Consider the following 17,377-nt stretch of genomic DNA (forward strand, 5'->3'; position numbering starts at 1 on the left):
AAAAAGATGAAGGATTCTGTGTTTATTTACACATTATTATGACTGCTATACATAGTAATCCTGGAAGAAGCACTGGTTTAAGAATATAAGGGGCAAAAGACTTCTAATTAACCCTGGTTGAATGATGGAAACCAGAAATTGACAACTTTTTTTTTCTATAAAGGGCCAGAGAGTAAATATTTTAGGCTTTGCAGCCTTTGTTGGAACTACCAACTCTGCCACTTTGGTGAAAAAAGAGCCACAGACAATTTGTAATCAAATGAGCATGGCTATGTCCCAGCAAAACTCTACTGATAGAGACAGGCTACTGGCTGGATCTAAACAGTTTCTTGCATGACATACCGTAATTGGTAAAAGTACCACCATATGAACGAAATGTTATTTCTCAAACAGTAACTCCCCAAAACCAGTTTCCAACAGGACCTTTGGAAGCCAAGATCAATTCATTCAATATTCAAAACATGAAAAAATTTGTAGGCGTGGAAAATACCAAAGAAGCAGTTTTATTTCTAAGAATGGAATTCCAATATATTATGCAAAGCCGTGGTCTTTCCAATGACAAGGAATATTCTATAGGGAATAAAATACCTTTTTTAATGAATCTTCCTTCTCCAGTTGATCCTAGGGGACCAGGTCTAGGTCTTTCAGGAAAATTAACTGCTGTGATAAAGGTTTTCCATTATTAAATGTAAATTTGAAAAATAACATTATCACTTAAAATGTGCAAAACTGAATAAAACAACCCCCCCCCCAAATCTATTTAAATATGAATCAATCCAAAAACATTCTTACCACAATCCTGCCACAGTTTCTGGAAAAGGAGACTTGTTTTTTGTTTCTTTGCTTTATTGCCATAAGTATCTGGTTAGAAAGAAACCAGGAAAGCATGTGAATGAATCATCATGCTTCTTCTCCTTTAATAAATAAATAGTTTTATATATAAAAAATGCTTTAAATAAATGTACATAATATGGACTTAATAGATGTTGCAGAGTGTGTCCTACGCCAATGATAAGGGTATTTTTCTCTTAGTAAAAAACAGTTTGATATTCATCTCGCTTTCTTCTAACATCTATAAGTCAACAACGTCAACTAATGCAATAAAGGCAGAAAAAGACCAAAATGGAGACCACTCTCTGACTGGCAAGTTTGCTATCTATAAAAACCCCCTATAAAACAACTATAAAACAAATTTTGACAAACAGTTTAGATACTTTGAAATTATTCCAGATTCCTTTCCTAAGAAAGAGGTGTAAAGAGCACACAGATCAATCGGTTGAAAAATCAATGAAAAACTACCAGGCAAAGAAATGTAAATTATGAAAAACAACAACCACCTGTATTTCAAGGTATCTTACCAAAAAATATTATGACAAGGCCTAATTTTAAGAAATATATAAAACATGACCACTAAGAAGTCACACCTTTTTCATCTGGCAGATATCTGAAATCCATCGACTCACTAACTTCCTGGTCAGAAGGTCTCCGCAACTGCATCTTCACTGTCACGGGCTCCGTGATCACTTTGCAATACGGTGGGGTCTTGAAAACAATGGCCACCTGGCGGTGCACATCAGCTTGTGAAAAGATGCCTTTAGCTTCCCAGTCGTTCAACGCAAACCGAACCTCTATGTCATCTAGTGAATAGGAAAGCAAACAACTATCAGTGGGAAAACAAAGTAAAATGTTATCTATTAATTTAAAATATATTCTGAAGTCCATGAAACAAACAAACAAAAAACAAATAAATACCTTTCTGAACTTTGTCACAGAGCAGAAATATTTCATCTCCTCCTCTGACACTTCCACAGTTCTTGTTTACACGACAAATCCTTAATTCTGCAGTATTAGGAGCACCTAAATATGAAGAGATTTTTAATGGGTCACTACCTTAATATTTTATTCCTTTTTGATGGAGAGAATTTTAGGAAAACAATCTATAGAACAGATAAAAAAATTTTAATGTCTAAGTAAATTAAGAACACTACATTAATCATCCACGTCTGACCCTTTCCTTTCTGACTACATTGTCTCAACTGGTTTAGAGTGACTTTCTAGGCAATGACGTGTCCTCTAATTAAATCTTCCTGCTTCTGAATTCTGATTCTTTCCATCCTCCTACACACTGTCACCAAACTAATCTTCTTAAATCATGACCATAACCCTAAGGCAATGCCCTTTTGATGCTTCCTATTATCTGGGCCAATATTCCAGTAACTCTCCCTGGCATTCAAAGCTCTCTGTGATAACAATCTGATCTGCCTTTATAGCCCTATGTCCCACTATCTTTCTACATGCAAGACAGGTACACACACACATACATACACACACACACAATATGAGGGCAATTTCATAATCTTTTAAAACTATAAATATCAGTATCCTTTGATCTAGCATTTGCCAACGGTCTACTCTGCAAGTGTATGCTAAAGACTTGCACAAGAGATACACATGCAGATACTTACTGCAGTACAAAGTGTTAGAACCAAAAGGAAAAAACTGAGAAGGAAACAAACCAAATGTCTTGTAATAGGGTAATGATTTAATAAAATTATGATATAGCCACCTAAGGCAATATGCAGCTACTGAAAAGAATACGGTGCCTGAAAGGAAAAATGATTCGAGATACATTGCTAAGAAGGGGGGAAAATGTTTTTTTAAAGATCAGTGATGATTTCTTTAAAAAGTTGCCAACATTATATAGTGTGAATGATGAAGATAATGTACTTGTACATATATGAAGAAGAAACGGGTGAGATATGTAGCTGAGGATGGTGACTACCTGTGGAGAATGAAATTAGAGATTTATTATAGGAGAATACCTCCTGTTATTTATTTCAGGAATGTTTGAATTTTTCCTGTAATAGACATACTGTTTTTCTAAGTACCAAAATACCTTAAAAAATTATACTATACTAAAAAAAAAAAAACAAGTTAAGGCTACAAACGCAAGAATATGAAGTACTTACGGTTGTCATAAATTGGGTTAGACACAACAGGAGGTAGAGTAGTCGTCAAATTACCATGTTCATCATAGAGGAAAACTTGAAAACATAATCTCACCACATTGAGGTCGCAATCTTCAGTATCAAGCAGCTGTGGTTCAGGGACTGAATGGTACATTAAAAAAAAAAAAAAGAATCTAGAATATTCACATAGAACTAAAATCCCTGCTAGGTCCTCCTCCCTGCCCAATATACTTGAGTAGTGTCCAAATCTGCACTAACTAAAATAGAATCGTACACAATCTCAAGAATGCCTTTTATCATTGGTATATCATGCAGTCACTAACAGTATTCATGAAGTTATGACCATGGTCAGGAAGTAACTATCCCAGTCACCTAGAATTTAGAGCAGGATTCCAAATTGACATTAATATCAAATTTTTACAAATATAGTTGTAGGTTATATACAACAGAGAATAGGCATTCATTCATTAATTCAACATACATGTATTCAGTCCAGTCATTGTGTTAAAAACTCTGTAAATTATCTTCTAAACCTGTACAAGAATGACTAACATCCCCATTTTACAATGAGAAACTGATTTTAAAGAAATGAAATTACTTGTCCCAAGTTTCACAGCTAAGTGGCAGAATAGAAATTCAGACTCAGGTAACTGAATCCAGAGCCTGGGCTCTTAAAAACTGAACTCCATTAGAAAATTTTACATATATTTTGCATCAAGTGACAAAACGAGTATCTACTAAAGTTTAGATCAGCACTTTAGGAATTAAATACCAAGAGGTACTAGATGAGATAAGGTCGCTTTCTCTGTATAAGAAATTTTATGTACAAATTTGTTTTGTTTAAAAAAGGCAAACAAACCCTATAGCAGGAAAATTTTATAATTCTAGAAAATATAAAAACACATTCCTTATGAAAGAATATAATGTTTGTTAATTGACATTGAAAAAAAAATCCAGTTCCAAAGGAAAATATTACTCTGCCTTTTCAAAGAATACCATAAGCTTTGGCAATAAATCATAATAACATAGTCATATTTTTAAAAGCATGAAATACATATTAAATTTTATGAAAATTTTTATTTTTAAAAGGGTATTAAAATTTGAAAACAGCTAAAATCCAAATAGTCTTACAGACAATAATAAAAACTACAATATAATTTTGCCTATTTTTATTTAAACTACATTTGTAGTCTCAGTAGCTATCACAAGATTTAAAATTATCCCATTGTCATCATTATTAAGCCTAGCATTTGAAGGAGTCTATTAGAACATATTTATACAAATAAAAGGTCAAAATGTGATGTATGATCCAAACACGTGTGTCCCAGCAGCATACTCTACTGGCACAATTATGTAGGCAATGAGAGGTCTACTTCTTCAAATCATTTTTTTTATAGCTTTATACATTTAGAATTCAAGACATTAATGTTTATGAATGTCAAAGATGAGTAATCAATATGCAAAAAATAAATTATTAGCTAAGTGCACCTGACAAGTTTAAAAACAAACCTATGTAAGTGACAGAAACAAACTGTGACAGCATACATTAAAGAACAGGCTCTGGATATAGACCCCAACACGAATGTAACTCAACAACATCTTGAGCAAAATATATTTATGCTTCCATTTATATGAAGTTCTAGAAAACATTAATTGATGGTGACAAAAAGCAAATGAATAGTTGACTGGGGCCAGAGGAGGGAGGAGAACTGACGGGAAGGAGACCAGGGACATTTTGGGGTGGTGGTGGTGGTGGTGGTGGTGGTAGTGGAAAATAGGATATAGAAGAACTGTAAGAAAAACACTCCTGTTTCTCTTTACTCACTTCTGATGTCTGTGTGTTTTTTCACACATAGCAATTCTCGCTCATTTAAAATCTCTTAAAATGGTACATAAAACTCCATGCTTTGAAATGGAAGGAATATATCTTTCCTCTCTAAGTCAGTACAACCTTGACCTATATTCCTCTCTTACATATTTAAAGTTATTTTTTTTAAATGTCTTGCATAATTATTCTCTACATATGCCTCTTTCTACCCAATCAGGCTAAGTTCCATGAAAGCAGAATGGGTGTTGATGCATCTTCATTAAACATGGAACACATATGTATAATACATATTAAACATTTTCTTAAGCTTTTAAGAAAATAAAAAACTTTTTGAGTGAGTGACTGAAAAATTAAGGAAAGGCCTGGTAAACAATCAAACATTTGCTGAAGAAAACTATAAAGTAAATATCAACAGAGAGAGGTTCTATTTTTGTAATGGCAGGTGACATTACCAAATTGGGATCAGCTGTACCATGAGAACTAAAAAAGGTGGACAAACTATGAAACAAAAGTCCTCTAAAGGCATCAAAGAGCTAATAAGATCATGAAGAATCATGGGGCTAGGATATAGAAGAACTGTAAGAAAAACACTCCTGTTTCTCTTTACTCACTTCTGATGTCTGTGTGTTTTTTCACACATAGCAATTCTCCAACTCTCAGAATACCAATTGGGTGTCCTGCAATTTAACTCAGTTTTGACACTAACCACCTGGGATTTGAACAGATCCCACAAGCAAGGGCTCAATCCCACAAGACCTTGCTCAACCCCACACGTAAGACACCAATCACAAGTCCAGGTGGGCACTTATGCTTCTGACTGACTGCCTACAAATTGGGAGTTCCATGACCCACTCCTCAGGTTAGATAATTTGCTAGAAAGGCTCACAGAACTCAGGAAAGAAAATTACATAGTAGATGATCAGTTTATTCTAAAAGAAAACAACTCAGGAACAGCCAGACAGAAAAGATGCATAAGAAAAGGTACGTAGAAGTTACACTGAGCATCCATGATCCCCTGGGAATGAATGCCACCCCCCAGCACCTCCCCATGTTCACCAACCCAGTTCTCCCAGCCCCTTCAGGTAGGATTTTTATGGGGGCTTCATTTTGAACAATGACTGATCAAATCATTGGACAGTGGTGATTAATTCAACCTCCAGTCCTTCCTCTTTCCAGAGGTAAAGGGATGAGGTTGAATGGTGCAACTCTAAGAGCCCAATTGATTGGTTCCTTTGACAACCAGACCCTCCCCACCCCCTAGTTAGGTGTTTTTCAAGTCACCTCATTAACATAAACTCAGATGTGTTTAAAGAGGCTTGTTATGGAAACAACAGACATTCTTTTTACCTTTTTAGCTCTTATCGGTTAGCAAATTCCAAGGATTTTAGGAGCTCTGTGCCAAGAATAGGGATAAATACCATAAAATCACAATTATTACAGAAATCCAGAGAGGTAAGTTCAGAACAAGAGGGCTCTTTTTTGCAGATATAATCTGCCAGTTTTGTAAGAGGTGGCTAAGAGGATGAGAGGTTGAGATGAAGTCAAAAGAAACTATAAGGGAAAAACAGGGAGTTCAGGGTCTGCCGAGGATGGAGAATCTGATAAATGTTCAATGCTTTGGTTGAGGTCTCTGGAGGAACCCAACTATACCATAGAAGTAAGGGTTAACTGGAAAGACACTAGAGACTCACAGGATGAAAGACCAGCTTCAAATATCCTAAATCAGCCACTACCACAAGAAAATCTTCTGAAAGGAGATAACATCCTAGAACTAAAATCCCTACAATTTTTCACACACAATGACTGATATTCTATTTTAAATAACCAGACATATGAGGAAACAAAATAAAGTGATTTTTAAAAAGTGTTCTGATCACGATGGCAATGTAGGTAAACACAGTACTTGCATCCTCCTATATCACATCAAAATTACAGCTAAACTACAGACCATCATTCAGAACCGTCTGAAATCTAGCTGAACAGGAGTCCTACAACTAAAGAAATCACACCGAGATTGGAGGGGCAGAGACGCAGAACAGGCCAGTCCCACACTCACGTGTAGTGAATAAAAGTCAGGAGGGATATCTCAGCTTCAGAGGTCCCCATTGAGAAGTGAGGCCCCCTAGCCCAGGGTTCCAATGCCAGGAAGACAATGAGCCATACCAGCTGGGCTGCAGTGACTTTTCAATATGAATGGCCTATCTTGGCTCATGCTTCCAACTTTCCTAGAATCTCTTAAACAAGCAGCATATGACCTCAGTGTGCCTGTACCTCTCACTAAGTGGCTCCAGGCCCAGCACTAGTGGCAGTTGACCTTGGTTTGAAGCTTGGCCTCTCCTGGGCACCTCGAAGCCCAGCACAAGTAGCAGCTATCTGCAGGTCGCTTTATAGCTCATGCCGGTGGCTGACCTTGGCCTGGACCTCCTGGAAGGTCCCAGAGCCAGCATACCATGGGACAATTTGGGGCCATATCAAAGCACCACCCAACCACCTCCACAGGCACACACTCACGGGGCAGACTCAGTGGGCACCAGAGCCCCACTGAAGTAAGTCTTGCTCTGTTGAGTGGGCCTCTGCAAAACTGATCTTCCACGTGGCTAAAGACAGTCCTTTTAGCTTTTCAGCCTGGGGGTATATCCCTCCCATTGATGTGCCAACAGCAATCAAGGCTCAACTACAACAGGAGGGGGTACACAGCCCAAAAGGGGGTGCACCTGGAATGTCCAGCTTGGGTGAACAGAGAGGATGTGCCACTAGACTCTACAGGACACCTCCTCCATAAGACCATTCTACTAAGCCTGAGAGATGTAGCAGCTCTATCTACTTATATAAAAACCATGGGTGGTGTTCATCACATACAGACGGACAGCCAGCGACCGAGTAGAAGTCAGTCAGTCCTATAGGGATTGTCTTGGCAACGGCTGCGCCCTCCCCAAAGCTGTTTCCCGGAACTGTTTCCTGTAAGGGCGGAGTTTGAGGCAGGAACCCGCCCTGGGAGCGTGGAGGTAGATCTTTCTAAAGTGTGCAACCCCAGCATGGGGTGAACCTGAGTGGGGCGGCTGAAAGGCTTAGAAAAGACAGACAAGAGAATGAAAGCCGGGTCTCTTGCTTCTCTGAGAGAAAGCGACCACACCCACAGCCATTCCTTTAGTTTATAGCAGATGCTGCGAGGCAAAGTAAGGGCGTGACCAAGATGTTTACAACATTCTCCTGGGTTTCAATCCTACTCAACTACATGCACCTGAACTCTATCAAGCCCACATCACTCAGGCACGTGGGGCCACGTATTCGGACCATAGGTTCAAGATTACAACTACAGCTGTTGGCTATAATTGTGCTGGGAGGGCCCTGCCCTCCAAGTTGGGACTTGCACGTGGCAATGAGAGGACTGTGCCCTCTCATCAGTCCAAGGCTTGAACCTGTCCAAAACACTGTAGTGGCTCCCCACAATAAAGTTTTAATTCTGTTTCTTTGTTACTAATGTTGTGGCCCCACCCCATAACAAAGAAACAAAGGAAAATTTCCCCATCGAATTTCTGAATAGAATTACTCCTTCGGGAATGCCGTGTCATAAATTAAAATTGAAAGTGGGTGCAATCATCATGCTATTGAGAAATCTCAATAGTAAATGGGGTCTTTGTAATGGTACCAGATTTATTATCAAAAGATTACGACCTAACATTATCGAAGCTGAAGTATTATCAGGATCTGCAGAGGGAGAGACTGTTCTGATTCCAAGAATTAATTTGTCCCCATCTGACACTGGCCTCCCATTTAAATTGATTCGACGACGGTTTCCCGTGATGCCAGCATTTGTGATGACTATTAATAAATCACAAGGACAAACTCTAGACAGAGCAGGCATGTTCCTACCTGAACCCGTTTTTGCACATGGTCAGTTATATGTTGCTTTCTCTCGAGTTTGAAGAGCATGTGATGTTACAGTTAAAGTTCTAAGTACTTCATCACAAGGGAAATTAGTCAAGCACTATGAAAGTGTTTTCACTCTTAATGTGGTGTACAGGGAGATATTACAATAAGTTGAATCACTTTATCAGTCATTATTTGCATCACTGTTGTTTTTATATCATGTTTTTGTTGTTTTCATATCATGTTTTTGTCGTTTTTATATCATGCCTCTGTTGTTATATCCTTTTGTTACTGTTTATTAATAAATTTATATATGATTTTCATATACATTTTACTAATTTCCTTTCATCTCTCACACTTCTATTAAAGAGAAAGGGCAAATAGCAATATTAAAATATCTCTGCTAATTCATTCCCTTTTTAAAAAAAATATATTTTATTGATTTTTTACAGAGAGGAAGGGAGAGAGATAGAGAGTTAGAAACATCGATCAGCTGCCTCCTGCACACTCCCCACTGGGGATGTGCCCACAACCAAGGTACATGCCCTTGACCAGAATCGAACCTGGGACCCTTAAGTCTGCAGGCCGATGCTCTATCCACTGAGCCAAACCGGTTAGGGCAATTAATTCCCTTTTAATGTGCACGAATTTTGGACACCGGGCTACTAGTCTAATACATAAAACCAAACACAGGGAGGCTGCCAAAATGGGGAGACAAAGAAACATGTGCCAAATGAAAGAAAAGAACATAACTCCAGAAAAAGAACAAAACAAAATGGAGAGAAGCAATGTACCAGTTGTAGAGTTCAAGACACTGGTTATAAGGATGCTCAATGAACTTAGGGGAAGAGCAGATGACCTTTGACATCCACAAAGGACAGGAAACATAAAAATGGAACTAGGAAACATAAAAAAGAACTAGTCAGAAATAACAAATACCTAAACTGAAATGAATACATTATAGGGAATCAACAGTAGAGCAGATGAAGCAGAGGATCATATCAGAGATTTGGAGGATAACGAAGCAGAAAATATCCAAACAGAACAGCAAAAAGAAAAAAGAATCCAAAAAATGAAGATAGCATAAGAAGCCTCTGGGACAACTTCAAATGTACCAACATGTACATCATGGGGGTGCCAGAAAGAGGAGAGAGAGAGCAAAAAATTGAAGATATATTTGAAAAAATGACAATAAACTTCCCTAAACTGGTGAAGGAAATAGACATACGAACTTGGGAAGCTCAGAGAGTCCCAAACAAGATGAACCCAAAGAGGCCCACTCCAAGACATATTATAATTGAAATGCCAAATTTTAAAGAAAAAAGAGACTCTTAACATGTTAAGCGCCCAGTCACCAGTGACTGACACTATACTTTCCATCCAGAAGACAAAACAGACTGGGCACATAATGTGTTAAAAGCGGCAAGAGAAAAGCAGTTAGTTCTCTAGTAAAAGGGGAGCTCCCATAAGACTGCCAGCTGATTTCCTAGACAAGAAAAAACTAAGAGTTCATCACCACCAAATGAGTATTATAATGTCTAATCACTGGCTTGTACACCTGAAACTAATATAACATTGTATGTCAACTGTAGTTGAAAAATATAAAATGATTTAAAAAATATAATATAGCCCTAGCTGGTTGCTCAATGGTTAGAGCATCAGCCTGCGGACTGAAGGGTCTTGGGTTCAATTCCGGTCAAGAACACGTACCTCAGTTGCAGGCTCAATCCCTGACTTGGTCAGGGTGCATGTGGGAGGCAACCAATCAATGTATCTCTCTCACATTGATGTTTCTCTCTCTCTCTCTCCCCCTCCCTTTTCCTCTCTGTAAAACTCAATGGAGCCCAGCCATTGTGACTCAGCGGTTGAATATCAACCCATATACCAAGAGGTTGCCGGATCAATTCCCAGTCAGGGCACATGCCCAGGTTGTGGGCTCGTTCCCCAGTAGGGGGTATGCAGGAGACAGCTGATCAATGTTTCTATCTCTCTCCCTCTCCCTTCCTCTCTCTAAAATCAATAAAAACATTTAAAAAGAAAAAGAGAAAAAAAATCAATGGAAAAAATATCCTTGGGTAATGATTAACAACAAAAAATTATATATATGTATATTATATAATATTTAAACCTATTTAATGTAAAGCACTTACTATGTACTAGGAACTATTCTAAGTGCTATATGAGTGTCTGTAATTAACATCATGCCTGCTTCTGGATTCGAAAAATAAGCAATACCCTCTCCCTCCCAAACCCAAGATCTTCCACAGGTGGCCCACATGCCTCTTTACACCTGAAACTAATGAAATTCATGCAAGGGCCTTCACCCGGCCCCCACCTTATGCCGCTCTGCTGCAGCCCCCTCCCGCTGCAGCTTTGTCTAGAAGGACGTCCAGAAGGACATCTGGTCTAATTAGCATATTATGCTTGTATTATTATAGATGGATGATTAACCAGCTATTTTGAGTACTCAGGATAACCTTTATCAGATGAAATTCGTGCAAGGACCCTGGCCCCGGGCCCTGCCGCCGTGGCTGGGGGCCTCTGCCGCGGCTCCTGCCTGCCTGCTGTGGCTTTGTCTGGAGGGAAGGACGTCTGGTCTAATTAGCATATTATGCTTTTATATTATTAAGAAGATATGTTCTCTGTGAAGCAGTACTGTTGTTCATAATTAAATAAAAGAGTGTACACAAAGCACTTAACATTTACTCTTGGATAATATAAAAAGTACTTAATGGTGGCTCTTATTTATAATCTTCTTGTTTTATACCAAATTATTCCTGTTTTATACATCATCTAGACTGAGATAGCCTATTTAAAGGTTTGGCCTTCAATAATGAATCAAAAATTTAAATGAGTATACTCTTGACCTAGAAATCTCTGAAAACTTATCCTAAGAAAATATCACACAAGAATTCAAAGTATACATTCAGTGAAGGCTTTTGAATAAATGAACAATAACCTGTTCATTAATAGATGCCTAGCTAAACAGATTATGAACCACTGAAACAACAGGATATGGTTAAAAACTAAAATAGATTTATAAATACTAACATAGAAAGATATTTAAGATATATTCCTGAGTGCAGGGAAAAGAAGCAGTAGAACAGGCAATTAGTATAATTCCATTTATTTTAAAAATACTATGTGTATATATGTCTACACAAGTATAAAGTAAATTCTAGAAAAATATACATCAAACTTAATAGTGATTTCCTCTGGAGAGTTAAGAGTGACAGGGAAGAAGGGGACTTTTGCTTTCCACATTATACTAAATAGCAGGAAAAACAAAGACCTAGAGAAAAGAGATACAAACCTTATGGCTTATAAAAATATAGTATTTGTCTACAAGAATATTCCTTAAATTTTCATCATATCCCCTTAAATTTTTTTTTCATCCAGGAAAAACACAAACCAACAAAATAAGGATGTCTTAAGTATGACAAAGAAATCTATGCTTTGAAAATGTTATAGATGTTCAATTCATTAATTATGCATATTTAAGTAGCCGATGAAGACTTTATAAGGAGACTACTGTGGTGTAGAATGCTAGCATTTAGCGTGGTATCATTTATCTAGCAAAACAATATACAGTGATTAAAATCCACTAAACAGTAAATATCTAGCCATATACAGAAATATGCTGCGAAAATATTTTGTATAGTTTCTACTATTTCTAAACTTCTCCCACATTGGGCTTTCAGTTTCGCTGTTCAATATGCTTTTGAGTTAAATGCCCTCCAATACCTTGACATAATGCCTATTCAACATTGAGAAAGAAGAGCGCATACTGTCTGCTAAAGTGGCAAAAGCAAGGCCACCCACATTCAAAAAGAAACAGAACATTTCTGAGAGGATCCAGAGACACGTTTGTTGCATGGACAGTGCACTAACTGTAAGGAATAACATTTCACAGACAAACTACATGGCATTCAAGAGCAAGGCTCTTGCTCTGAGTTAAAGATGGTGGAGTAGGAAGATCTGAGCTCACTTCTCCTCACTGACACCAAAACTACAACTACTACATAAAGAAGAGGTATCTCTTAGAATGACCTAAGACTAGCAGAACACATTTTCCACAATTACGGATCTAAAGAAAAAGCCAAATGGAGAGGTAGGAGGGGTAGAAACTCAGTCTAGTCAGGACCTACCCTATTACCACTCCCCACGCAGTTGCCCACAAGTGAGAGGGATATCACAACGGCAGAAGTCCCCCCATAAAGAGTGAGGGGTCTGAGCCCCAGCCTGGGAACCTGCAAGAGGAAGAGGAGCCCTCATAACATCTGTCTTTGAAAACCAACAGGGCTTACATCTGGGAGAGCCGAAGGGCTGAGAGCAAACCAAGCTTGTGCTCTGAGCCCCAGTGCAGAGGCAGCAGTTTGAAAAGCACCTGGGCCATGTGTGAAAGTGATACAGTGACTACTTTTAGGGTGTGTGTTGGAGGGACAGGTATCTGTTAGAATTTTCTCTTGTGTCAGAAGTGCTAGTGGGCGCCAACTGTCCCTTTCTTTATTCTCCTCCCTAGCTGTTCTGACACTAGCAAGAACCGTTTCTGACACTCTTCATTAACCTTGCTAACAATATTTTTCAAAAAAATATTTTTATTGATTTTTAGAGAGAGAGGGAGAGGGTGAGAAACATTGATGTGAGAGCAAAATATCAATCGGCTGCCTCCTGCACACTCCACCGGGGATAGAGCCTGCAACCCGGGCATGTGCCCTGACTAGGAATCAAACAGCAACCATTCGGTGCTCAGGACAACCAACACCCAACCAACTGACCAACACTGGCCAGGGCATGCTAATACTATTCACCCCACCCTGGCATTTCCCTGATGACCCACCCAAGCTGGCACCCCTCCAAAGCAACTCCTTCCCTGCTACACCTTAGTCAGCACCAGTACACAGCAGTGTGTCTGCAACAGCTGAGACTGGGCCTTGCAGGCAGCTACACTGACAGTCTGTACTGAACACCAGTGTGCCCGTAACAGTTGTGGCAAAGCTACACAGCCACCCTAGCCAGGAACCAGCCTCGCCTACCAGTGTGTCCTTAGCAGTTGTGGCCCAACCACAACAGGAGGCCACACTATTTCATACAGGGAACACCTCTGAAGTACCTGGCTCTGGTGACAAGGGAGAATTCTACCTCTGGGCCCCACAGGACACCCTCCAAGTAAAGCCACTTTTTCAAGACCAGGAGATGTAGCTGATCTACCTAATACATAGAAACAAACAGGCAAAGTGAAGAGACAAAAGAATATGTTCCAAACAAGAAAAAACCCAGAAAAATAACTAAGCAAAACAAAGGCAAGCTGTCTCCTAGAGAAGAGTTCAAAGTAATAGTCATAAAGAGGCTCCTCAAACTCTTTAGACAAGTGGATAGACTCAGTGAGAACTTGAGATAAAAATTATTAAAAAAAAAAAAAAAGAACCTATCAGAACTGAAGAATGTAACAACTGCAATGCAAAAATACACTAGAGGAAATCAGCAGCAGATCAGATAATTCAGAAGAATTGATCATCGATCAGGAATAAAGGATAATGGAAATCACCCAACGGGAAGATGAAAATGAAAAAAGAATTTAAAATAATGAGGGACCTAAGGGACATCAAGTGTACTAACACTCATGTCATAGCAGTCCCAGAAGGAGAAGAGAGAGAGGGAAAAGGACAATAAACCTATTTGAAGGAATAATGGCTGAAAACTTCCCTAACTCAGCAAGGAAAACAGATATCCAAACTCAGGAAGCATAGAGAGGCCCCACACAAAATGAACCCAAAGAGACCCACATCAAGACACATCATTTTTGAAATGTTAAAAGTTAAAGAAAAAAATCGTAGAAGCAGAAAGAGAAAAACAACTAGATACATATGAGGGAATGCCCATAAGACTATGAGCTATTTTTTAACAGAAACTATGCAGGCCAAAGGGATTGGCAAGATATATTCAAGGGAATATAGTTGACAAAAGGGGAAAACCTACAACCAGAATACCCAGCAAGATTATCTTTCAGAATTGAAAGAGGTAAAGAGGTTCCCAAAAAGCAAAAGCTAAAGGAGTTTATCACCACTAAACCAGCATTACAAGAAATGTTAAAGAGAATTCTTTTTAAAAAAAATGTTTGTTGTCATTAATTCTCACCCAAGGCCATTTTTTCCATTGATTTTGAGAGAGAGAGTGAAAGGGAGGGGGAGAGACACATCGGTTGGTTGCCTCCCACATGTGCCCTGACCAGGTTGGGGATCGAGCCTGCAACTGAGGTATGTGCCCTTGACCAGAATCAAACCTGAGACCGTTCAGTCTGAGGGCCAACACTCTAATCACTGAGCCAAACTGGCTATAGGGCTAAAAGGAATTATTATTATTATTATTATTATTATTTAGATATGTTTATTGATTTCAGAGAGGGAGAGAGAGACAGAAACATCAGTGATGAGGGAGAATCATTTATTGGCTGCCTCCTGCACGCCCCCTACTGGGGATCGAGCCCGCAACCCGGGCATGTGCCCTTGACCAGAATCAAACCCAGAACCCTTCAATCCACAGGTCAATGCTCTATCCACTGAGCTAAACCAGCTAGGGGAAAATGAATTTTTTAAGTGAAAAAGAAGAGGTCAAAACTAGAAATAAGAAACTGAAAGAAAAAAAGATCTCATTAGTAAAGGCAAACATATAGTAAAGATATAACCACTTATAAAGCTAGTATGCAAACAATTAAAATGGCAATACCTATATACCTAAATGTAATGGACTAAGCGTTCCATTTAAAAGACACAAGGTATCTAAATGAATAAAAAAACTAGACCCAGGAGAGTCACTTTAGATCAAAAGACACACAGACTGAAAGTAAAGGGATGGAAAAAGATATTTCATGAAAATGGAAACAACAAAAAAAAGCTAGGGTAGCAATGCTTATACCAGACAAAATAGACTTTAAAACAAAAGTTATAACAAGAGACAAAGAAGGACCCAATAATTCCACTTCTGGGAATTTATCCAAAGAAAATTGAAAACACTAATTCAAAAAGATATATGCTATGTTTATTGCAGCATTATATACAATAATGGAAGCAGGCTAGGTGTCCATCAACAGATGAACAGATAATGAAGATGTAGTATACATATACAATGGAATATTATTCAGCGGTAATAAAGAATGAAATCTTGCTATTTGTAACAACGTAGGTGGACCTAGAGGGTATTATGCTTAGTAAAATAAGTCAGAGAAAGACAAATACTACATCATTTCACTTATCTGTGGAATGAAAAAAACTAAATAAATGAACAAACAAAACAGACTCATAGATACAGAGAACAAACTGCCAGAAGGTGGGGAGGGGGGGGATAGGCAAAAAGGTGAAGGGGATTAAGCGGTAGTAACTTATAGTTATAATATAAGTGAGTCATGGGAATATAAAGTACAGCACAGTGAATACAGTCAATAATATCTCAACAACTTTGTACAGTGACAGATGGTTACTAGACTTCTTGCATTTATAAGGTATATAAATGACAAATCACTATGTTGTACACCTGATACTAATATATATTGTATGTCAATGATACTTGAATTAAAAAGAGCTTTACATTCCAGAATGAAAAAGAACATTTATGAGGTTTTCTTATAGAAAAATGGCAATCTCCACTGATATAAGAAAGCATAAGAATTTTTTAACACTGAAAGATATTGAATATACTTCATTATTCATAGATACAAGTCAACAAGTAGAAAAGTGAACACAGAATTTAAGATAGCTTTTAACCATAGGTTTAAAATACAAATAGAAAACACATAAATAAATCAATATCCAAATAACAGAAATGACTATATCAAACATACTTACCATTGAAAGGATTGATTCCTGCCCTTATTCTTGAAATAATAGCTTCTTTTACTTCTTTTTTCTTTACACATCGAATACCCAAATTTTGAAAACTAGAAAGAAAAAAACAGAACTGTCAAAATGCACTATAGTTAAACACATAAATACCAAAGAATATCCTAAGTATTAAGCATCCATCCAACAGAGAAGAGTCTCCATACTGTCAGATGGAGATGATAAAGCATGTTGTAAATTTCCAAATGCTATAATAAAGGTATGAGGCTAAAAAAGTGGGGTTACATTCTAAGAGAACTGTTAAAAGAAAAATAATGCATACCAGATAGCTGTTGCATACAGTATTTTACAATTATACCTTATTAATATGTGTAGGTAAAATATACCAAAGTAGGTAAAAATTAACAGGGAAGTGACATCAAAAAGCTAAAATTCAGCCCTAGCGGGTTTGGCTCAGTGGATAGAGTGTCTGCCTGGGGACTAAAGGGTCCCAGGTTCGATTCCCGTCAAGGGCATATGCCCGAGTTGCAGGCTTGATTTCCAGTGGGGGACATGCAGAAGGCAGCCAATCAATGATTCTCTCTTATCTTTGATGTTTCCATCTCTCTCTCCCTCTCCCTTCCTCTGAAATCAATAAAAAATATATTTTTTAAAAAGCTAAAATTCACCTCCTAACCAAATTCATTATCAAATCAATAGAATCTGTATATTTGATAATGTAAAGCAAAATTTATAAAAGATACCCACAGGCTGAAGCCCACAGGTATATTTTGCTGAGCTCATAAAAGTGTTGTCTACATTTAAAAAAATGTTCATAGACTACCAACATTTAAAAATCAGGTAACTGCATACAAATATCTGGATTTCTGGTTTCT

The 17,377-nt window shown here is 38.0% G+C and overlaps 1 protein-coding gene across 8 annotated transcripts in view; it reads right to left on the reverse strand.

Moving 5' to 3' along the window:
• Positions 1 to 17,377, reverse strand: part of REL (REL proto-oncogene, NF-kB subunit) — a 41,246-nt gene that overhangs the window by 8,425 nt on the left and 15,444 nt on the right. For 5 of the 8 annotated variants that reach the window (XM_023746558.1, XM_014447035.2, XM_023746551.1 and 2 more), the window contains exons 4-9: positions 16,509 to 16,600; positions 2,970 to 3,110; positions 1,753 to 1,857; positions 1,425 to 1,637; positions 793 to 861; positions 589 to 660 (exon numbers count right to left, since the gene is read on the reverse strand). In XM_023746558.1, the coding sequence (XP_023602326.1) occupies positions 589 to 660; positions 793 to 861; positions 1,425 to 1,637; positions 1,753 to 1,857; positions 2,970 to 3,110; positions 16,509 to 16,600 (692 nt within the window). The remainder of the gene's footprint in view (positions 1 to 588; positions 661 to 792; positions 862 to 1,424; positions 1,638 to 1,752; positions 1,858 to 2,969; positions 3,111 to 16,508; positions 16,601 to 17,377) is intronic. The other 3 variants (XM_014447033.2, XM_023746547.1, XM_023746542.1) reach the window with 3 other exon arrangements.

The sequence above is a fragment of the Myotis lucifugus genome, unplaced genomic scaffold (assembly GCF_000147115.1).
Source record: "Myotis lucifugus unplaced genomic scaffold, Myoluc2.0 scaffold_6, whole genome shotgun sequence".
NCBI classification, from domain to species: domain Eukaryota; kingdom Metazoa; phylum Chordata; class Mammalia; order Chiroptera; family Vespertilionidae; genus Myotis; species Myotis lucifugus.